General features: G+C 49.5%; 2 protein-coding genes across 11 annotated transcripts in view; both read right to left on the bottom strand.

Moving 5' to 3' along the window:
- The window catches only part of MRC2 (mannose receptor C type 2), a 54,673-nt gene extending 50,528 nt beyond the window's left edge, over positions 1–4,145 (bottom strand). Inside the window, exon 1 of one of the 2 annotated variants that reach the window (XM_060133030.1) lies at positions 3,555–4,145. In XM_060133030.1, the coding sequence (XP_059989013.1) occupies positions 3,555–3,669 (115 nt within the window). In that variant the 5' untranslated portion in view covers positions 3,670–4,145. The remainder of the gene's footprint in view (positions 1–3,554) is intronic. The other variant, XM_060133028.1, reaches the window with a different exon arrangement.
- A 9,529-nt stretch (positions 4,146–13,674) lies between these two features.
- Positions 13,675–23,957, bottom strand: part of TLK2 (tousled like kinase 2) — a 103,390-nt gene continuing 93,107 nt past the window's right edge. For 4 of the 9 annotated variants that reach the window (XM_060134765.1, XM_060134764.1, XM_060134767.1 and 1 more), the window contains 3 exons: positions 20,512–20,623; positions 18,566–18,673; positions 17,545–17,822 (listed from right to left, as the gene is read on the bottom strand). In XM_060134765.1, the coding sequence (XP_059990748.1) occupies positions 17,631–17,822; positions 18,566–18,673; positions 20,512–20,623 (412 nt within the window). In that variant the 3' untranslated portion in view covers positions 17,545–17,630. Of the gene's footprint in view, positions 16,417–17,261; positions 17,439–17,544; positions 17,823–17,843; positions 18,433–18,565; positions 18,674–20,511; positions 20,624–23,957 lie in introns of those variants that run through there. The other 5 variants (XM_060134766.1, XM_060134762.1, XR_009537638.1 and 2 more) reach the window with 4 other exon arrangements.

Genomic DNA, 23,957 nt, shown 5'->3' with positions numbered 1-23,957 from the left:
CGGGGCTCCTCTCAGGGGGACACATTGAGAGGATGTTCTGACGGACTTGGGGCTTTGCGGGAAAGCCCCGAAAGCAGAATTTTCCACCTTTCCTAACACACACTCTGGTAAGGTTCATTTTATGGAGACGCACGGTGGTCTGGTACCTAAGTGCTCAGGCTCAGGAGCCACAGCTGAATCTCGCTTTCGCCTCTTTCTAGCCGTGTGTTCTCGCGCACACGACTTAACATCGCCAGTCTGTTGACCGGCAGTGTGTGAGATGGCTGATGACACATCCCAGGGTTGTGAGAGGCGGAAGAGCCTTTGTCCTGCAGTATGCCACACAGCGCCCAGAGCATGCAGAATGGGAGCCACTGCTGTTACCACTTCATCCCTCTGAAGGGTGCCACAGGGTGCCTGTCTAACGCTTAAATGAGTGGTGAATCCACACGAATGCTCTTCTGAGAAGTCCATGGTGCTTCTGAAATCATCTCACCGGCCCAAACCAACCCTACCCTGCAGGCATCAGGAAACCCATGAGATTTCCCTATTGTGAACAATGGGGACCAAGACCCTGGCCTCCTCCTCCCCTGCCTGCACCCTCACCTCGTCCAGGTCAACCCAGCAGAGGACTGGATCTCAGCACTAACCGCAGCTCAGCCGGGCACTATCTCAGCCCTGGCAGCTCACAGAAGGCAAGCGGCTGGAGAAAGGATGACTGGGTGGAGGGGCAGTAAGAAAGCTCTCAGCTCCATGACTCACCAGGATCTGGGCCAGAAGCGCAGGCCATCTGTGCGGCTGACTGGCAGCAGCAGCAAGTACCTGCTGCCTTTCCAAAGGGGCGCCTCCCTCCCTGTCCTTCAGACAGACAGCAGGGTCTGTCCCCACAGCAACCCGTCCTTCAGACAAGCAGGGTCTGTCCCCACAGCAAGATCTCCCAAGGTCTCCTCACTCCTGGACCTGGATATCTGATGCCTAGGGCTCCCAGCAACCCTCTTTCCAATCTGCACCTCATTCCTCTGGTCAGAAGCTCCCAGGGGTTCTCCAGGGCTCCCCACCGCCGGCCAGCAAGTTGCTCCCCCACTTTGGCCTCCCGGAAAGCTGGCCAGTTTCCTCTTCGCTCGAGCTTCTCCCCCACCCCACTCAGGAGCTCTCCACCTCAGCCCAGCAAGCTTCCACAGAATCCCCCGCACCGTCCAGGCTGCCTTGCCGGTCTCGCCCTCTCTGCTCCCCTCCCGGCATCTGCAAAGCCTGGTCCCTCCCAGCCTCCCTCCCGAAGGCCTTGGTGACCCTGTGCCCCACACAGTTTCTTCGGCTTCTCTAAGGACGCAACTTACACCTCCCCTGTACCTTCCCTCCTCCCCAAGTAGTTGGCTCAGCATGGAGCAGTGAAGGATACAAAAATGCATCAACACTGCAATTCACAAAGAGGTCTTCCAGCCACAAGCTTTGCCGGGCACCCCTCTGGGTACTCCACAGCGGGTGGAGAAAAGATGGACTCTGCCATTCCACACCAAGAAGGCGCTGCTGCCCTGCCGCCCCCAAGGGGCTCTGCGGTGCCCCATCCTCTCCCCTACTGGTGGTCAGAAAGCCACCACGTGCACGTCACCCCCAGGGTAAGTTTCACCCCAGCAGCACTGGCCTGCCAAGCCGAATCCTATCTCCCACGAGCACTTCCTGGGGCCATCTGGAGCCCGGTGCTGATAAATTCTTCCCAGTGACCACCTGATTCGTCAGGTACAGGGGGATGAGGAAAGAATTCGGCTAGAAGAAGAGTATTCTGGGCAGAGGGAACAGGGCAGGGACAGTACCTGCAACAATTTCAACATCCTCTTTGCTCAGCTGCTGCTCTGGAGACCAGGCTATCCCCGCCCCACCCCCGTCCTCATCTCCAGCTCCCCTCCATCCACCCCTGCCCACACCTAAGCTTCTCTGGGGTGATCAATGCATTGCCCTGGGGACTGGCCTCTCGGAGGCTATGGGGGATACAAGCCCAGGGACACAGCCTGAGGAAGGGCAAGCGGGGCCTGGAGGAGACGCAGAGGCAGAGGGCCACTCCAGGCATCCTCCCTGACCTGGCCTCTCACCAGACATTTCCAGCTCCCTCTGTCAAAGGCTCCATAGGGGAAAAGGCCGAGTCAGCACTCTGGCCACAGCTCTCCCAGGGCCTGGCTTTACAATGTGCTCTGGGGCTCTTGGAATAGCCATGCTCCTCCACCCCTCCCATCCAGCCTGCCTTCACAGAGGAGTGAGATGCAGGGAGGCAGGGGAACAGCCTGGGTGCCTGGACCTGCAGTGGATAGGGAGGTACTTCCTGGTTTGTGTTTGCCTGACATTCAGTTCCGGGTGGGTCTGGAATTCAGCAGAGGGTCTCTGCCCGGTGTGAATATGCATCACCCGGCCCCCACCTCTCCCATCGGCACAATCGGACACAATCAGGGCAGATACGTGTCTTGGTCGCCTACATGACGCCATCAGTGGGGCAGGCCAACCCAGCAAGCACTGGCTGTGGCTGGAGGCCCCAGATCCTCCATGGCGCTGTCTGGACTTGGCACAAAACTGCACACGCTGCACTAACTGTCCCCTTTCACTCAGCCCCCTCCCCAAATGAAACATAAAGCAAGACCAAGCTTTACAGGCCCAGCAATGGGGCTGTAATAACCACACTCCCTGGCAGCTCCAGCTCTGACTCCTGCAAGCCCCCCAGGAAGCAGATCTTTCCCTTTCCCTCTGGAATTCCTGGTGAGAGGTCTGTCTGTCCCCACACTTCACTGTCATCCTTTGAAAGACCAGCAGAAAGAATGCACAGCTTCTGGTTTTTGTTTTCTGTCGGGTGGGTTTTTGCATCTTTAGCAGCTTTCTTGCCGCCCAAGATCTGTCCCTTCTGGAGGGGTGCCAGCTTGGCCAGAGCCGCCCACACAACATTACACCACACACACACGCACACGCACACCGTGCCCAGCCTGTCGCTGCATCCTCCTGATGGCACAAAACTGCCCCACAGAGCTGCGTTCAACTGGTGCGGATGCCGCATGCCACAGGCTGTCCTTGAAGACAGTGTGGAAAAGAAAATACAAACATCCCCGAGGTGCCGGTAAAGGCAAACAAGCCCTTACGAATAATTCAAAAACAACAGTAATGCATCGGTCCTGGAGCAAAGCAAGGAGCCCGGCCTGGAGCCTCCTCTGGTTTCGTCGGACGCGCCCTGCCTGTCCCCGGGCCCAGGGCAGGGCCGGCGCCGGGTGGTCCCAGAGGGCGGGCGCGGGGGTCCTCCCGGAGCCCGCCCTCTTCCTCCGAGGCGGCTCGAGACCCCCGGGCTCCCCTCCCCCGCCGCCCGCCACATCTGGTTCCACTCAGGTCCTCCCCCCACCTCCAGGCGCGCTCCTCCTCCCTTCTCCCCCGCTTTCAGAAAAGGGGAAACGATTTTTTAAAACCCAGTCACACACGCACACGCACACACACACACACACACTTCTGGGGGGAAAAAAAAAAAAGGAGGGAAAAGTCGGGAGAGGCCCGCTCCCCGGCGCTCCCCCCGCCCGCCCCCGAAGTTGGCCAAGCTGGCAGCGCCTTACCCGAGAGTGCAGCGGCGGCGGCCCCGGGGCGGCCGAGGTGCAGACCCCCGAGGAGCAGGGCGCAGCGCAGCAGGTGACGAGGCCAGGGCGCGGGGGCCGGCCGGCCGGGCCCCATGCCCGCGGCGTGGCGCTAGGGGACGCAGGGACCGAGGGCGCACAGGCGCGGCGCGCGGTGGCGGCCCCGGCGCTGGGCTGTGGTGACCGCCCGCGAGGGGCTCGCGTCTTCCTCCGGGTCGGGAAGAAGTGATGCCTCCCGGGGCGAGGAGGGGAGGAGGAGGGAAGGAGGCAGGCCGGGCGGAGGGAGGGCGGAGGGAGGAGCGCAGAACCCGGGAGGAGGGTTTGAGGGGCAGAGGGGAAGGGAAGCGGGCAGCGTGGGAGGGGAAGGGGAGGAGGAGCGGGCGGGCGCGGGGCCGGGGCCGGGGCCGGGGTCCGGGCCCGAGAGAGAGCGCCGAGAGGGAGAGGAAGGGGAGGCGGGAGAGAAGGATCCGCGGGGTCGAGGAGGACCCCGGCGTGCACTCTTTCTCTCGCTCTCCGCTTCCCTGTCTCCCCGCCTCGCCTTCCCTCTCTGTCCGGGCCTGGAGCCCCAGACGCTGCGTCACAACTCCCCGGCTGGCGCGGGCGGGGAAGCAACTGCAAAACTTTCAGCAAACTTCACCGCGTGGCGGGACGTGGGCTGCACCGCCCGACTGGGCGGGGCGGCGGCGCGCGGCTGACCCAGGCGGCCAGACCCCGGCCCCTGGCACCCCCTCTGTCCCGCCTCTTTCTGCCCAAGTCTCCAGCCGCCAAGCGTCCGCTACCTCCGCGCCTAGGAGGACCCCTCCCCCGGTCTGATGGGGAAGGGGCGGAGCCCAGGGCTCGGCCACCCAGGCAAAGATTGGGGGAGGAGGAGGCACGGTCCCTGTGCCCTGTGCGGGAGGGCAAACACTTGCAAGTGTTGTTTTAGCATTTGCGTGTCCCGCGTGTCTGCGTCTCTGGCGCAAAGCGGTGTTAGTGCTTTTGCTAGATGGGGCTGTATCCAGAAACCCAGGTAAAATCCGTCCACTGGACGTCCCGGAAGACAGACATCATCACTCTCACCAGCAACCTGACTGCTGACGGGTCGCAAAGGACCAAATGGAAATTTCATAAAAGAGAAGACAAGCCACAGCTATTTCGTATTATGCAACAGGTCACTGCAGCGCAGAGCACTGAACTGAGAGGATGTTAAGAGTCCAGCCCCACCTCTGATTCCCTGAGCGACCTTGAAAAAGTTACTTGGGACGTCTGGGCTCACAGCCGGCCCGAGACATTTAGACACCCTAATGCGAAGAAGATTCACATTCTCCCACCACGAGTAATCAAATAAAAACACTATGAAACTGTAATATAAATTTTGTTTCCTGTACTGTCCACCTCAGTGCTATTTTTGGAAATAACAGATTCAATGTTTTTTCTTTTTACTACCCTTGCCTTGGGTAAATCTTTCCCCATCGCTGCAATGAGGGTATGGGGCCAAATATGCTCACTAGCTCTTTCCATCCCTGCTGGGCTGAGATTCTTCGCAAATATCGACCTAGAGGCTGCAGGACCCCAAAGTGAGCGCCCACTAAAATCCCCTAGAGTCCCCTGGGAAGATTCCTACTCTCCACACTTTGGCCCTAAAAATGGTTAGCAGTCAGGCCAGCAAAGCCCTTGGCACTCCACAGCTAGCTTGGGCAGGTCTGACAGACCTAAGTCCCTTCTGGTGACTGCCTTCACTGCCCTTTAGCACACATCTTGATGTGGCATGTCCTGGGATCCCAGCGCTCTGCGGGTTATTGACCACGCTGGGGCTGCCTCCAAGATCATCCTCTTGGTGCCCCCTTTCTCACATTATTTACAAGGGGGTTCAGGATTTGCCAGCTTCAGCTTCAGCTTCAGCTAAGCTGCCCTTTCTTCCTGTCTGAGCAGCTAAAACACAGGAAGCGTCTTCTCTAAGTCATCTGACAGGCTTCTACCTGCTTGCTTATCTCTGGATGTGCTGGCCACAGTTCTCACCAAGGAGTCCCCTTGCCGCTGGAAGGGAACTCGGGCAGGGCTCCCAAGGAGCCCTCCAAATTCTGGAACAGGGTTGGATCTCTCTTCCCCACCAGCCCAAGCAGGTTTGGGCATTCCTCCCACCAGGAGGGCGGAAGCTGACTACCTGACATCACCAGTGAATCACGTGGGTCCAGAAAGTCCACCACTGGCCAGCACGGTGCCCTGAGCGCCCAGTACCCAAGAGATGCTCTCATTTCTTCGTTCACCATTCAACAAGCACTGGTGGCTAGCCCTGGGCTAGCTGCTGGGGAACAATGACGAGCAGAGTCGCAGTCCTAGAAGAGTCTTGTTTAGTGGGGAAAATGACACAATTTTTGCTATATTCCAGGCAGAGAAGACTGCCACGAAAGGGCTGAGGAGCACGGAAGTATGTTGCGCTACTAGGAGGGGCAGATGTTTGTTCAAGTCTCTGAGGCCCCGTTCTAGTCTCTGCCGAGGGTGAGGCTTCCTACTCCAGCGTGCCAGGGTTACGCATTGTATTCTGCTGATCGTCTGGGCCCACATCCGTGGCCACCATCTGTCTTAGATCTTCAGCTTGCAGGGCAGAGAGCCAGCGACGTCTGGGCGATTCTCCCTGTGGAGAGTCCAGCCCAGTCCCCCACCGCTTAAAGATCTTGTGCAGGATCAGTTGTCAGCGGAAGGTGGTCACAGTCTGCAGGAGTGTTGGGTGTTGTGAGGAGGTTGGGGCTTTCAGAGGGACCCCCTCATCAGCACCCAGAACCTCATCTACTTCCAAAGAAGGGTCAGTGTCCTCTGTGCCTACTGCCTCCTCACCGTTCCTGTTAAAGCTCAAACAGCCATTTATTGAGGGCCTACTGTGTCCCAGGCATCAGGCAGGGTGCTGGGGACTTAGCCAGTCCAGGAGATTTTTGCCAAGTGGATATTCACTATAATGGAATCGATACTGAGAAATGGCTCTCCCTCAGCAGCAAAGGCACTGTGGGTCTGCTGATCTCATCAGAACCAGTTTAGAGGAAGGAGCACAGACTTTGGAGTCAGAGAGACCTGAGTTAGAATCCTGACTTTCCCAGTTACTTGCTTTGTGACATGCAGTGAGTTACTGAAGCTCTCATTGAGGTCACAATTCATATTTGTAAACGGGGTAACAATTCCTATCTTGTCCTGAGAATGAAATATTTTGTGCAAAGGGAGGGCATGGCCCCTAGATAAAGACATTCAGGAAACATCAGTACCCTCCCTGCTTCCAATCTTCCTCTGCTGTTTGGACATCAGGGTTATCTCCCTTACTCCCTACCCTGCACCCTGCCTACCTTTCGACCCCACCCCACCGGCCACGAGAGCTGCACAGGTCAGTTTGATCAGGATTGCAACATGATGTTTTCCTTTGCCTGAGAGAACAAGACAACCTCCCCACCTGCTCTGAACATCTCCATGTTTAACTGTACGTAAAAATGGTGTTCTGAAGTGTAAACTAAACTGGGTAGAAGCAGCTCTCTGCCCGCTTCTGCTGGCCAATAAACACATGTCCAGAAGTAGTGGGACGAGGCCAGGCCTGGGGGTCGGACTTGAGCTGGAATTCCAGTTCAACCACCCACTATCCAGGTGCCCTCCAGGCAAGTCACTTCCCTTCTGAGTCCCAGGAGCCCTTTGACGTACAAGTTATGGGATCATTACTCACTGTGCTTAGGGTTCCTCTTGTATTCGTCTCTTCTTCCCTGGTTCTGGACCTCAGCAGCCTCTCCGGCCAGAGGGTGCCCAGGGGAGCAGAGCCCATGGACACTCCTGGCAGCCGGGCCTACAACAAAAGCTTAGGAGAAAGGAACACAAGGCAGGAAGAACGCAACTGGATGGCCAAGTAGAATAGGAGAACATAAATAAAGGAAAGAGGGACTTCCCTGGTGGTCCAGTGGTTAAGAATCCACCTTCCAATGCAGGGGACGCAGGTTTGATACCTGGTCGGGGAACTAAGACCCCACATGCCACCGGGCAACTAAGCCTGCACGCCCCAACTACTGAGCCCACACGCTCTGGAGCCCACGTGCCACAACTAGAGAGAAGCCTGTGTGCTGCAACTAAGACCCGACGCAGCCAAATAAATATTTTTTAAAAAGAGTTTGATCAACTAAAGGCTCTGGCTAATTAGGTGGCAAAATCTGATGAAAGAAAGAAAAAGAAAGGGAAGAGAAGAGAAAAGAAAAGAAAAAAGAAAAGAAAGACAAGGTCAGTCCTTACCTGAGGCAACTAGGCTAAGGGGGTATGGGCCCCAAGGAGCATCTAAAATTTTCCCCACCCTGCACCTTTCCAAGCCAGGGGAAAAGTCTGGCCAAGCCTGGGGCTGGTCTGGGCAGATCCCAACCCTTCCGCCTTCTCCCTGGGCTCCTGCACCTCAAACCCTTGGCTCTCCACTCAGGCAATCTGCCCTTTGAGTCCCCCCTTGTCCGCAGCACTGAGGACCAGAGACGGAAGGAAGAAGGCAGGCTTGGGGTTCAGACACACCCAAGTTTCAAGGTTTGGCTCCACCTCATCCAGCTGCATGATCTTGGGACAGTTAACCTAAAAGAACTATTATTTCTTCCAGGACTTCCCTGGTGGCACAGTGGTTAAGAACCTGCCTGCCAATGCAGGGGACACAGGTTCGAGCCCTGGTCCGGGAAGATCCCACATGCTGCAGAGTAACTAAGCCCACGCACCACAACTACTGAGCCCGCATGCCACAACTACTGAAGCCCACACGCCTACAGCCTGTGCTCTGCAGCAAGAGAAACCACCACGATGAGAAGCCTGCGCACCGCAACGAAGAGTAGCCCCCGCTCACCACAGTTATAGAAGGCCCGCGTGGAGCAACGAAGACCCAACACAGCCAAAAATAAATTTAAAAAAGAAAAAAAATTTTTCTCCAACATCCACCTAACTGGGAAAGTTTATGGCTGTCTGTCTTCTCCTGGTCTACCCCATCATGGCCACAAATATAACCTAAAAACAAGTCTGCCCACTTTCCCTAGGTTCTTTCCTTTACTCCCTCTTATTGGAGGACACTGAGAAGGGCCCTCCACTCCCAAAAGGGCCGCTGAGTTTGTATCCACTCACTTCGAGCCCGAGGCCTGGATTAGAAAACTTCCTTTGAAGGGACTCCAAACCCCAGCTTTTTCTTCCCCAGGGAACAGGAGATAATCACCTCATGACCGCTTCCAGGAAGCAGGGCATGCAGACTTCCTCCCCATCATCTAGTCTGGATGTGCCTCCCAGGTGGAGGAGTCACCACAGTGATGCCCACAGCTAACAGCAGGGCCCCAGAGCAAGCTCAGAGCAGGGGGCTTACAAGTCCAATGCCTCCAGGATCCTCACTGGCTCCTGTGTCTCCTCAGGAGGCTTCAGCAGGTCAGAAACAAGCTGGCCAATGGAGGCTGAGAGAGGGGCAGAGGTTGGCCTGAGGCACCGCCACAAACGGGAGGGGGCGACAGAGCTGAGCTGAAGGATGCAGTTCCCAAAACCTTCCTTCTACTGCCCTGCCCAGCTGGTGCCAGAGCAGGCAGAGAGGGATGTCGCATCACCCTGTCTGCTCTACGGGGCGCTCTCCCAACCTGGAGGTGCAGGGCCTCTTAGCCTGTCTCCTTGCACTGAGGACAGGGCAAGCCAGGAGTCGAGGCCTGCTCTGCTCCACAGCTCCGGCTGGGCCAGCAGCTTCTGCATCCCTCTCTTCAAGAGGTCACCTGAGGCTTCAGGAGGGAGCTCCTGACTCCCAATTCCCAACTCAGGAAGGACGGGCAGGATGAGGTTTTCTCCAGCCTCCGAACTTGACCCTCCGAATGCAGGGCTGGGCCCAGTTCCTGCCCACAGTTTTGTGTGGCCCTCCCTGATCCTGACCAAAGGCAGAGCCTCCCCTGGCGGAACAGAGCCCCGCATGCAGGTGGCAGCACCCAGCTGGCCCGGCACCCACACTCCAGCTGCAAGATACCGGCCAGACCCTTCCACAGCCCCCAGCGAAGCAGCAGCAAGCACAGACTGGGGCACCAGTGGCTGGTGACCAGCGTTTTTAAGATGAAGCCAAACGGTATCAGTGCACTGCACATGAGCCAAGCTCTAGTCTGGGAAATGTGCGTTGGGTTGAGGTGTTAAGGGTTTCTTTTTGTGGCTTGCCATCAAAGAAATTTGAAAAATACTGCTGTTGAAGACCTGGAACCAGCTACACAGTCTCCCTGGCTGTCCCTGCCCAGCTCCGATCTGCTCACTCCCTGACCAAAGACCTGCATCCAACACACTGCCCCGACCTCCTCCTCGGTCTCTCATCGGTCTCTCACCCCCACCTGTCCAGCCCAACTTCCCCTTCCAGGAACTGTGCTTCAGCAGGCCGACGACCCGATGTTCCTTTAGCCATGCCCTGGGCTCACACACACACACAAGGCAGAGAAGTAAGGGAGAGTTGTTCAAGGTGCTGTGAGAGCCCAGAGAAAGGAAGGCTGCAGGGGACGCTTGAGCTGAGTTTTCAAAGATGCTCAGATGACCAAGTCCTGGAGGCATGAGAGTGCAGGGAGAGATCTAGGCATGACAGACACTTCATGGCAAGAGCACAGAATGGGTGAAGGACCCTTTGCTGCAAACACTGCCCTTCCTCACTCTCTTTCATTGTGCCCATTCTTCAAAGCCCAGTTCAACACCATCTCCCGAATCCCCAGGCACCTCATCTCACTCTTACGGAATTCATCAGCTCCAAGCTTACATTTATTACATGTAGCTACTATATGATAACGCAGGAGCCAAGTCTGATGTACCTTTTTACATCCCACACAGCCTAGCCCAATGTATTAGAAACAGAAAGCTCTCAAGAGAAGTGTTTTGAGTGGATGCATGAAGTTTAGAGCTGTGACAACTGTAGCTCAGAGTGTGTGAGTGCCTGGCCCAGGGTCGCAGAGCATGCAGTCTTCACTAGGAGCTCTCCTGTTGTCTTGTTTTATCAGATACCAAAACCAGGTCCAGTTTTGTCTGGTTCACGTGGGCTGAGGAGCAGGGTTAGCATTAAGGTTGTGGGGAGGGTTCTGGATGTCTGTAGATGCGAAGAAGCAATGGCTCCTGAAATTAATTTGTAGGGAAAGACCTTCCTTTTCATGCACGCCCTTCTCTTAGGGCACAGGGCTGAGTCTGACTCTAGGACAGTCTTCCTCCTAGAAACAGGCCAGGGCCCACCTGCACTGGAGGGCCCTCTGTGTCTTGCAGACACCTCTCCAAGGGCCCCTGTGACGCAGAGGAGGCATCTAGCAACACCCTCTCCTTTTTACTTTTTCAGTTGCTGAAAACATCTTTACATCTCTCACCCCCTTCAAGACTTACAGCGACCGTGAACAGTCAAGGCAAAGGGTCTGATTCCCACTTGTCAGTTAGAACACAGGGACAGGGAGTTACAGAATTTTTCACTGCCTCATCTACAAAGCAAGATGACACGATAAGAGGGCTTAGGGAACCTGAGGCTGGAATGTTCTGGGAAACCACGGCCCCTTCTTCCCACCTAACTTCACTTCTAGCTCAGGACAGCGGAGGCAGGGCTGCTGCCCAAGCCAGCTGGGTCTCCAAGTAGATTTCTAAGGGCTAGCCCTGAGGGAGGGGTTACTCAGTGAAGGGAGCCCCGGGGCAGTGGAACCCAAGATTAGAGAAAGATATGCTTCCGGCTGGGCGCCAAGGTGCAGCCTTCAGCTCCAATGCTCTCTGCCCCAAGATGGCATTCAGAGAATCCACCTCACAAAATGTTCAAGCCTGCAGTCCCTCCCCTTTGATACTGCTCTACCTACCTACTACCAGTCGCCAAATCAATCTGGGCTTTGGTTTCCTCATATATAAAATCAGCGAGATGCTTCTATGAAGCAACACAGCTGAGGAACCTCTCTGCAAAGTAGCAGTGCGAAAGCCCCTTCTGTTTGCTGATACCTCCTTCTGCAGCTCCTCCCCCAAGCTGCCTTGGGGGTGCAAAGGCTGGGACAGCACAGGAGGCCACCACAGTGGCAGGCTGTGCCTGGAGGCCAAGGAGGTGGAGGTTACCACAGTTCTCTGGCCGGGCACTTACCGCCACACCCAGGCCTGACCGGTGGCCTGCCGCTCTCTGACCCCTGCACACCACGTGGTCTCTTGCCCAGCACCACACACGCCCCCTCCGCCGGCCGGCCTGTCTCAGGCCCTGCGAGCTTCCCCGGCACAATAGAGCTCTTTATTCCTTGCCCCTACCATGTCCCAGACCTGCTCCCGGGCCTGCCTGTTTTCCTAGCCTCTGGCAGGTTCCCCCAACCCACCCACAGAGCTTGGCATCGGCCAGAGTCCCACCTCCTCTCCCCACGATCTCTCTGCAACTCTCTCCTCCCCAGAGCCCTTCCAAGGAGTTGCAGATCAGCCCCAGGATCTCCTCAGCCCAGATCCAGATTACCAGGCTGGATTCATAAGCAGACCCAGGTCTCAATCCTCCTGTAGCCCCGGACCCCTCAGATAAAAGAAAAATGTGATAAATTAATTCACAAGAAGGAACTGATGAGTTGTTACATATATTTTAAGAGAAGGCCAAAGGTAAGAAGCTTTGCCTGAAGGAGTGAATGATTCTTGAGTATACTGTTAGGTACCAAGGCACCAGTATAAGCGTATAAAAGGGCATATAAATGACATCTGGTCCTAGGACAGCCCAGAGCTTAAAGCAGATTTTTATCCCCAACACAAAAAATAAAACGAAGCCACCTCTGTCTTCCAGCTGGGTGAGTTTAGACAAGTCCTGAGAGCCACCCTCCAGCTGCCCCCTTGCTGGGGTGGATGATAAGGTCAGTAGGGCTTGTGACCTTCAGTGCTTATGCCATCTGGGAGACAGATAATGGGAGGGGGGCAGCTGAGAACATACATTCTTAACAGGTTCCCAGGTGATGCTGATGCTGCTGGACTCGTGGCCACACTGGCCTATAAAACGCCTCCTCCCACACTCAGCCAGAAGCAGTCTTGGATGCAGGGTAAGAGGAGGCTGCTGACCTTGTAGAATAGAGGTTGATATTGAATCTCAAGCAAGAGAGGAAGGCTGCTGAAGGGTCTACATCATTGCTCCAGACAAAATCTCCTGACAACCTGGACAGTAGAAAGGCTCTGAACCTCAACCAGCAAACCTGGGAGTCTCACTAAATCCTGTGATCTCTGTCAAACCACACTTTCTGATTTCACTCTTATGTGCCAGGTACTTTAAACACCTTATTTCTACTCCTCACTATAACCATGCAAAGAGATATTCCTGAAGCTTGCAGAAGGGGGATTTGAACCAGACCTAATTCTAAAGCCCAGGCTCTTAACCTCTAGGTGATTCTGCCTTAAGAAACTAAAACAGAACAGCTAGTTTGTGCACCATGTCTCTCTCCCACTTAACCCCACGTGGATTTTAATTACAGACGAAGAGGGCTTGAGTGATTGGAATGATGAGTAATGGAGAGAAGGAAAAGATTCTCAGAAAGCAAAAGATTGCCAAAGGTGGGTCGAGTTAGTTGTAAACTTCGCCTTCTTAGGAGCAAGGAGCTGGACCCAAAGCTTGCTTCTAGCTCTAGGATTCAAGGAGATAACTATGTTTAAGGACAGTTATTTTCTAAATTAAGAAACACAAGAGCTCCTTGACTGCTAATCTTCTCAGCTGGAGGAAACCCTGTCTTTCCTGGACTAGAAAGCAGGCAAGAAACAAACCCTCTAAAAAAGGACAGCAGATGTGTCCAGGTCAGCCGCAGGGTGGGGTGCGTACGGCTCTGACTGGCGATTCTCTATTTAAAGCTGCCCATGTCACGATGGAAGATTCAGAGCCCAAGTCCTTCTCCTCGACCCCTGTATTCCATCCCTTCCCGGGGCCCAGTGCCTTTACCCCTGAATGGTGAGCTCATGGTCATGGCTGGGCCTTCCCCATTCTGTTCATTGCTGTATTCCCACCCACAAGCCTAGCTGTTGGCACATCAGGGGTATAAAACATGTTGCATGAATCCCACACTCCCATCATGCCTGCAACGTCCACTGGGACTCTGCCAGCTGCCAGGATTCCTCTAGCTATACTCTAGGTGGTAAGGGTCCCGTGTGAAGCTGGAGACTAGAGTAAAATCAAGAGGCTGGGAAATCACTTCTTAAAACTTATTTTAATATTTTCCCCACCCCCCAAATTGGGAAAAGCCAACAGTCTGGCTGGATTTAATTACAAATTAGTACACATTTTTCTGTCATTGTTTAAAGTAAATCAACATTGTGGCAATGAGGGATTATCCTTGGAAAAAGTGAAACCCATATTAACAAAATATGTCATGGAAGAACTCCACTTAGTGATTTCACTGGTTACTTACAAGTCTAGAAAAGGTCAACATTCTGCATGTTCCCTGGGGCTTATCCATGCAGTGGAAAGAGGGCTTGGCCAGACTCAACCAAGCCCAATCAGCTCCAACCAAGCCCTAGACCCAATAAAAGCAAGAAGAGAGGGCATCCCTTCTTCAAAATGAGGGTAGAAAAGGTAGATCACCAAATAAACTCCTACAGCTTCACTCATAAGAACTTGGGGGAAAGGAGGCAGGAAGTTAGAGGGAAGTCTTAAAGATGCAGCATTCCTTCATCCTTAAAAGAAAGTTAAAAATTAAACACTTCATTGAATGAGATGGGATCATTGAATGAGAGGGAAGAATAGAGGAACAGAACTTAATTATCTTGAGTAAGTTTAAACATGGTCTCAACTTCATCCATCTTTTCACATATACAGACACCATCCTTTCAGTGTTGTGCTCAACCTTTGAGACCCCATGGGTATTCTGATTAGCAGCTTGAAAGTAATGGTTTAAAAAAAAGGTACGATACACACATGTGTATAAATACATATACTGCAATAAAATCGCTTTGGAAAGCTAGGGGCAACAAGGACTCTGGAGCTGACTTCCTTCCCTTCAGAGTTCCACAGGACAATACATCCGTGAACCTCTCTCCAATATGGAACACTCCATCGTCCCTTAAGATCTCCTGACACTGAGGAGAGTGGGGCAGGTCCACAAAACAAACAAAGGTCCTAGAAAATGTGTCACTACTGGCATTTTTCACATGTAAAAGAAATACTAGTCATGAGTCATTTGAGAGCTCTCTACCCTTCCTGACTGCCCTCCCCCCTGCCTAGGGAACTCAGATGCCTGAATGCTGCATCTTTAAATATTTCTGGCTGAGCCCTTTTGCCACATATGTCAGTAACATTCCAAGCTGGCTACCACATGTTCAGACTCTGGCCTCCTTCCCCCTGTACTGTCGAGTGCTCTGCTGTTTCAAGGGCACAGTGGGGCCATGCAGCTCCCATTTCAGCTCCATCTTCAGTTGATCATACATCTCAGAAACAACCAAATTTTTAAAAAATTAGTTCCAAGAGAATGTTCATATTTGAAATACCTATTTCCTTTGAGATTATTTTTTAACTTCACTCAATGAATCTATTAAAGTGAGTTAGACAAAGTGTGTGTGTGCACATGCACACACAGACACACACACCAGCACACACCCACAAAATTTAGGGGTTTGGAGGTTGTTTCCTGCCAAAAGATCTAACAGAGGAAAGCTTATGTGCTGATCAAGTTTTAATATCACGGTTAACAAGAAATGTACACCATTTAGCAAGCACACACGAGACTGTGGGTGGGACTCCTGATCCCTGGAGCATCGGGCTCCCCAGCCCATTTTCTGCCTACCTTTGGAACAGTTTCAATAGTTACTACATTCAGAGAATCCAAGAGGACTGCATGGACAGATGAACCTTTATTTAAAAAAATAGCACTTCAAATAAATTAAAAGGGACAACCGTCAAGTGTTCAAATTGTGAAGAAATAGCTGAAAACCTAGAGAGACTCCAAGCTGCAGAGTTCTAGCCTCATTCTTTGTCCAATGGCAAAACCCCACACATCTCAGTACTCCCACTCAATTTTTTCCCTACTGAGATGAGGGAAGCAATTGCAAACAGGAGACCAGACGGAGGAGAAAACTGCATCTGGCTGGAATGAACATTGCCACGTACTTGCTAATACGGGTTTCACTTTATGACCAAATGTATTCTTTCAAAAATAAAAAAGGGGGGAGGGAAGCTGCATGTTTTTAAAAACTGAAGTTATTTAGGGATAAAACACTAACTCTAGTGCCTTTAACAGGCAAGAGCAACTTTTTTTCCTCCGAAGTCAAACACCATCCCCAGCCGAGCCTTTGTGCTACAAGCTTTTCAGGAGATGTTACCTAAACTTTATTAAAAGAAAAGAACAAGTTTAAATATAGACACTGGACTAGCCCAGTCTTGTATTTTCAAGTCCACATTCTTCATCTGAAGCACTGCATCAGGGACCCCCCCCTGAGTCTGCATGTTTTCAAGTTCACAGTACATGGAACCAGTTTTTCTTTTTAATTTTTTCCTCACTCAGAGCAGCCACACGCAGTGGCCGTTGACGCCGGAACCTTGGGCGGGGCCTTTTCCTACGAGGCCTGGCCAGAGTTGCCCAAGGTTTCTCCTCAATGAGAATCGATGCTGTCATGCTCTATGGATGGGAAAAAAAGCAAGAAAATAAAAGCACCTGGTACAGGTTTCATGAGATCCATTTGGATTCGCTATGTTCCAAACCCGCTGCTGAATGCCATTAGTCCACTTTGTGTGTGTTGAACAGTTTGTGGCTAGGAGTGGGTCTCAATTCGAAGAACTGTTATTGGACGCCCCAGAGGTTGATGCAATAGCAGCTCCAGCAGGGCTACTTGTGGAGACCGACTTTCGGATGTGAGGAAGCAAGTAGGGGTCACAGGCCAACTGCTGGACGTCGATGCGGTCCTCCTTTCGGTAGGCCAAGCATCGTCGAATAAACGCCTGAAAGGAAAGTTTCTTGAAGAAGCCTGAAGCAGATGATCCTGGCACCCCAAGAGGGAACCCAGGAGGTTCTGTAGCAGCTGCCAGGGCCCAGAACAAACGTCTCCTAAAGAGAAGGGGCTTTAGGGCCTTGCCTGGAAACCACTAGGCAGACCCAGGAGAGACGTGCCAGACGCAGCACCTCTCTGTGGCCGCTGGTTCCTTCCCCAGCGAAGGCGCCTGAGCCATTCCCGAGGGGGCACGGGGCACGACCTCTAAAGATCTCTGTCCCCAAAGCACAAAGACCAGCGCAAAACTCCCCCTCTCTGCCTCGGCTGATGTGCACGGGCACAGTACAACTTCATAGTTCTGCATCTACAAACCACGGTCTCGTGTGAACTTCCTGAGGAAGTGGAAACTGTAGTTACAAACTATCACCACGTGCAGGGTGAGGAGACCAATACTGACTAACACTGCGGTGTGCCACAGATGGGTAAATGCTTTCTCGGTGTATCTTATTTTTCCCTGAAAGATCAGCAGGCAAATGATCAGGCACTACTACATCTAAGTAGTAAAGGAAAACCTGAACAGGACTTGTCTCCTCAAGAGTACTGCAGACATAAAAACTTACTGATTCGGAATCCTAATTCACTACCAACATGGAGGTTTCCTTTGTGCTAGGTACGAAGAGCTATGTAGCCTCAGTTTCTACAATTTTAAACACAAAGGCCCTTACGTAGATTATCTGTCTTCTCCTATTTCTTAACCAGACAGTTCTATTTAATCACAGCCTTATAACATAATTCTTTTAAATTGAATCAATTTAAAAAAATCTAAAATATTATCATCCAAAGTCCATCCTTTACATTCGGGTGGTAATGATGCCTGGATGTAGGTCCATTGATCGTAGCAGATGTACCACTCTGGTGCAGGATGCTGACAGGGGGAAGGCTGTGCATCCGCGGATGGGGTGGCTGAGTCAGCAGGGAGTATATGGCAATGCTTTATGTTCCACTCAGTTTTGCTGTGAATCTAAAACTGCTCTGAAAAGTAAAGTCTATTTTAATATATCTAAAACATAAAATGAACTACTGATTTTCTATTTTTTTCATGTTTAATTAACAAAATTCCTGGTTTTTCAAAAGCAAAGACACCTACACATAGTTGCTTTATTAAAGCATTTGGAAAATAACAAATTAACAGAAATGAACATAAGGATCCTTGGCCTTTAAAAATTAAGCTTTCTGGGCTTCCCTGGTGGCGCAGTGGTTGAGAGTCCGCCTGCCAATGCAGGGGACACGGGTTCGTGCCCTGGTCCGGGAAGATCCCACATGCCGCAGAGCGGCTGGGCCTGTGAGCCATGGCCGCTGAGCCTGCGCGTCTAGAGCCTGTGCTCCGCAACGGGAGAGGCCACAACAGTGAGAGGCCTGCGTACCGCAAAAAAAAAAAAAAAAAAAAATTAAGCTTTCTCAGTGAGATACCTGGAGCTGGAAGGTTTTCTTGGGATGGACACCAATCAAATAAACTCCTTTTGCCTTGAACTTTCCCTCTACACAGCTTCCAGGGCAGGCTTTTGAAACAGTAATCAGATCACAAAGTTGCCCTGATTAAAACCTTCAACTGCCTTCCATCAGTTTACAATCTATCCTGCTGCCTCTCCTACTACTCTCCCCTCTGCTCAGCCTGCTCTGTGGACCTGCTAAGCTCACACTCACATCTGAGCTTTATTCACTTCTCTCTGCTCAGAATATTCTTCTCCCAAATCTATACATGGCTCCCACCTTCACATCAGTCAAGACTGTTCAAAAAAGTCACTTCATCACTGAGGCCTTCCCCGACCATGGGTTCCCCCCTCTCTACTCCCTTACTCCAATTTGCTTTCTTCAAAACATTTATCACCACCTGAAACGTATTCATTTTTAGTTATTGTCCGTCTCACCTAGTAAAATGTAAACTCCGTAAGTATAGGGACCTTGTCTGTGCAGTTCACTGCCACACAGTCACAGCTCCTTCCACTACCTAGAACAGTGTCTAGTACTTAATAGGCACCCAATAAATGTTTGTTGTGGGAAGAGAGGGGAAGAAGAAGGTAGGGGTTGGACAAATTACCCAGAGAAATAATAGAGAAAGCAAAGCAGACATTTCTGCTGGCCAATGGATCAAAACTTACCTTTGCTTCGGGTGTTACTACTGGCTTTGGCGGGAACTGCACTTCAGTAGCTTTGAGGATAGTATTTTCTTGTAGAATGTCTTGCTGGGACTGGTTATGGCCAAAAGGCTATCATATAAAAACAAAACAAACAAAGGTATGCCTCTGGTTAAAATTAGAGAGAACACAGACTTCCCAGGTGGCACAGTGGTTAGGAATCTGCCTGCCAATGCAGGGGACACGGGTTTGAGCCCTGGTCCGGGAAGATCCCACAGGCCGCGGAGCAACTAAGCCTGTGCGCCACAACTACTGAGCCTGCGCTCTAGAGCCCGCAAGCCACAACTACTGAGCCCACGTGCCACAACTACTGAAGCCTGCACGCCTAGAGCTTGTGCTCCGCAACAAGAGAAGCCACCGCAATGAAAAGCTCACACACCACAACCAAGAGTAGCCCCCGCTCACCACAACTAGAGAAAAGCCCACATGCAGCAACGAAGACCTGACGCAACCTTAAATTAATTAATTAATTGAGAGAGAGAACACAATTCAAAACCAAAGAGAAAGGAAAGGAGAAGACACAGCTCAACAAGAACTGCTAGAATGAACTTTGGAGATGATCTCCTCTAATTCTCTCATTTTATAGATAATGGATGGAAAGGCTCAGAGCTGAAGTAACTTGCTCAAATTCCAATATCTAGGTTAAGGCAGAGCTGGGACCAGAAGCAGCATCTGCTATATCACAACACCTCTGCTAAGCTTTGCTTACAGCAAAGATAAAGAAGATTCAGAGCAAGAACCAGCAACCTCTTTTGCCCTGAGTGATACCTGTGGGCTTAAGTAATATATATGTGTGCCGCTGACAGACCCGAGACACAGATGAAGAAATGGAAAGGAAGTGAAAGAGGAGAGGGGTACCAACAAAGTGGGGAAAAAACAGAGTCGGGGCTACTCAGTGAGTGGCTTCATCTGTGCCACAAATTGCTATCTTCTAATAAACTCCTAAAAAAATAAGTTCACACCTAGTGTCATCTCTACAGTGTTTCTACTGAGATCACGATTCTTTCTAGATAACCTCTACTACTATTATCAGCAGCACTTCCACAATATCAGAGTATAAATGATAATTAAACCCTATTAGTTCTGAATAGTTTCCCCACATTAGATAGGTACAATAAAGAAACAAATCCAAGGAGAAGTTAAAGAGGAAGCTGAGATCTGAATTAAGAATTTGGTCTGGAGATTGTAATCAAAATATTAGGAGTCTAAGGGAGTTGTAGAACTCCCAAATGGCTTAAACCCACAGCCCAATGGGGAACGCTAAAACACACAAACACACCGGTAGCAGAAATAAGAATATAAACATACAACTGGATCCCAATATATACATTTATACAAGATATTATGCTCATAAGGAAAATACAAATGTGACAATTCATTAGATGTAGTTTACCATCTACATTTTTACTTACGCAAATAATATATCACCTTTACCAGAAGTAACAGACAATGAGTACTTTCTGATGTCACCTACCCGGTACAGAAATACAAAGCATGCTTTTATTAATAATAGCTCTAACTAATGGGGTGGTTGGCAATAAGAAGCCTTGCAGATTTTTCAAGTTTCAATTCTTGGGACCCTTAAGAATGGCTCTTGGGAAGACTGTATACTTTAGTAACTATTTTTCCCTGTACATATTATCAGAATCAAAACATAGACTGGATCTGAGAACAGCAAAAAATGCATGTCTTCAACAGCTCCGCAGAATTCATTAGGTGCCCTGGGCCTGAAAATTTCTGCTTATGCATAAAGCTTTTATAATTAAAGTCTGTATTTTCTTCCAACCACAACTTTCAGGATTCCATTCTGTATAACCCAATGATTAACTCCAAGAGAATAATCCACACAATGCCACCGTGTACATGCACCACCTAAGACAGAAGCCACCACATCCAACTGTCTTCATTACCTTCCTTCCATAAAGACACTGGTAGAAGATCACACCCACTGACCAGACGTCGACTTTATTTGAGATCTTTGGTGGTTCTTTCCCAACCACAAAACACTCTGGTGGTAAATACCTGGGACAAAAGGGAAATAAAAATTCTTAGAAAAAAGACTGTATAAATCTAAGACATTTACAAAAAGGCAAAATAAAGACCCTGTTAGAAATAAAAATATCTGAATCTTAACAGTTGAAAAGCCAACTTAGACCCATCTGGATAAAGTAGATGAAAAGACACTCTAACTTAAGGAGGCAGCAATGTCCTATTATAAAGCCTTAAAATACACGTTTCTTACTTACGGACAGAGGTGAATATTGTCCCTAGTTCCTACTTTACCCACCCCAGCCTCCTTTCCCAGTGCTGTGCCTAATACAGGTGTCATTCAACAAGTTTTTAAAAGGAGAGGGAGCACAAAAGAAGTGCACTCCCTTTTATGACAGCTGCAGCAACAAACATTAAAATACAACTAGAAGTGGTGTGATTTCCTTTCAGGCTGGCAGAAGAAGATGTCTCCAAAATAAATTACTCCTTTAAAAGTCCAAATGACTTCAGGACCCAGTACAAATCTCTGAGGGGAGTGGCTATTCTGTCTTCTTAAGGTAGCCTCTTTTGGAAATCTAGACTAAAAATAACTACAATTATAGTCAATGGTGACATTGAAGTTCATATTATGAAAGGATATTTTACATTCCCTACTTTAAGAGTGATCAGGGGCTTATGGGAGACTAACAAATAGTGCATAAAAAGCCAAACAAACTACTAGTTATTAGCCCAACTCAATCCTCATCTGAATTCGTTCCTTCCCCACCCACCCCTGGCCTCTAAAAAGACTAGCTGGACAGCCAACCACACCAAATTGTATGGTGTGGAAGGTAAGTGCCTCTTAGCATTTAGGAAACGAAATAAAAATGTTTCTCCTCATTGCCTGGAGTCTTCACCATAGCACAGCTGGAAGGCAGAATTCTGAAGATAACAAATTGATTTCTGCAGATTTCATGCTGGCAAAATCAATTCTGTGAAAAACTACTATAAACCCTGCTGTGCTTCTGGTATAAAAATCTAAATGTATAGCTGGAAGAGAATCACAAGAGTTGAGAGGCAGAAAATGTTCAGATGATGGGCTTTTTTTTTTTTTTAAAGAATTTTAGTTTCAGGTTGTTCCTTTTTATTTTTAACAGTCATTTTTAAATGATTAAGACCACTGACCTAGATTATTATTTCACAATGAAAGCTTTTAGCCAAAACACACATTGAAAAGTGAAAATATAGACAGAGAACTCACAAAGGGGGGTGGGGGAGAAAGGCAAAGAAATAAAAATATAGACAAAGAATCTATAAAAAGAACAGCTCTTCCAAATGCCACTAAAACCTCCCTGAACCGTAAGTTTTCATGGTTCTTGATTCTTTAATATACATAACTTAAATATGATCTTGGATAAATAACAAATAGAACCTTGATTCTAAAATGATTTTTTTAATGTACTTATAACTCTTTGGTGGAAGCAGTAGGGAAAAAGTAAGTTCTTGTTTGTGGTGAGGAAGCACAGAGGTTGTTGGACTTCTCCAAATGCAGAGCAATAATTTGGCCAAATAGACACTGTCCCTTAACAGTACAAATCTGGCATATCACTTTCTAGGACTCAGTTTCCCCAACTATAAAAGAAGAAATACACTAGTTCTTCACCCAAATAATAAGCATTCTAAGTCCTTATCAAGGACTCTGGGAGGGAGAGTAGAAGACAGTTCTAAGATACTACACTAAATTGTATTTAAAAAACAAACAAAGTTGCATACGCCATCATGATAAAATCCTCATAGAGAAAAATGATTCTCAAGGCCTAGTCTAGGGGTTCCTTATTTAAAAGTAGTATTCCATGTAGAAGAATTCTGGAACAACCAAATGCCGCAAACAATCACTTAAAATCTGTTATGTCCTCCCATTCTATCTATGTGTCTCTGGGACATAATACGAGGATGACATATTGAGGATGGTGATTATAAACACCAATATGGAGACTTTTTAAACCTTCATAGAAACCCATAATATTAATTTTCTCAGTAGCTCCCTCTCTACTTTACTCTTTATTATGAAAAAAAAATCTTCAAATATGATCTAAAGTAGAAAGAATCGTAAACATCATCCAGCTTCAATAATTGTCAAGATGCGGCAAATCTTTGCTCTTATACACCCCTCTCCACCTCCCCCAAACAGATTACTTTGAAGCAAATCCCAAACATTATATATTTTTATTTAAATTCCAACCACTGAATTTTATAGCTTAGCAAATACAGCAATAGGAAGCAATGAGATAATTAATTTAAACATGAAAAATCTTTACCTTTAAAAAAGAACAAGCTATCAAATGAAAAGCTAAAATCCAAGTTCTGGTGAATTTATATAGCAGAGGTATAGACCTGCTTCCAGAATTTCCAACAACAGATATTTTTGTATCATTTACTGACAGGAACCCACAACCACCACCAAGTGAATAAACACTGTAAATGTAGCTTCTATTTTAAACCTAGAATCTCAAAGTTTTAATTTAGGGACTGATTTTCACTATAGGTACCATCTCCACAAACAATACGGAGCAAGGGAATGTTGAAATTTTGTGTACATGGTGTTTCTAGCAGGATATGATTGAGTCTTTCTTTAATATGATGGGAGTGGTAAGACCAGGACTGACGTCCCCCTCTTCTCTGTCTGTTTCAGATCAACAACCTCATTCCGAGAGAGTCACTAATCTCCTAAGGGCCAGGGCCCTTCAGTCTCAAACATAAGTGACTTGGCCAACTGACCCTGGGGTTTAACAGTATGTATTCCCCCTCCCTTAGTGCTACTGGAGGCTTTCCCATGTTCAGAATTACACATTGCAATGTATGGCTTTGTGTCACCGCCGCAGACGTGAAAAGAAAGCTCTGGTAACATGCCTTTACAATCACAAAGCCAAATGCCTGAGCTGCAGGTATCTTTTATGGTTCTCACTGTCAAAAGTAATACTTGGCAGAGTAGGATAGGGCATAGAGCAGGCAGGCAGAGCTAGCTGGGGTGGGGTGGCTGGGGAGTAGATGAGTGACAACAGACAGGAAGAAATGTGGCTCAAAACCTTTTAGAACGTGGCTGCCAGAAATGGACAAATTTCTTGGTAAACCATGCTTGTGTTCTCCTGTTTAGATTTCAAGGGATGCTATGGTTATTTTACGTCCTAATCTTCATCACTCCTTAGTTCTTGAGAGTCCACCATCCTCAGGCAACTCTAAAAACAAATCCCTCATCCCATTAACTCATGAAGAGAGAGACCTGCATTTGAAATTCTGAAAAGAATTTAAGGCCATTCTTTACATACGCATGAGCAACCTCATCCTCTATCTACTCAGTAGGGGCAAACCTACGGAGGAAACAAACAAC

The sequence above is a fragment of the Lagenorhynchus albirostris genome, chromosome 20 (genome assembly GCF_949774975.1).
Source record: "Lagenorhynchus albirostris chromosome 20, mLagAlb1.1, whole genome shotgun sequence".
NCBI lineage: Eukaryota > Metazoa > Chordata > Mammalia > Artiodactyla > Delphinidae > Lagenorhynchus > Lagenorhynchus albirostris.
The sequence above is the reverse complement of the archived record's forward strand: the minus strand, read 5'-3'. Positions and strand labels throughout refer to the sequence as shown.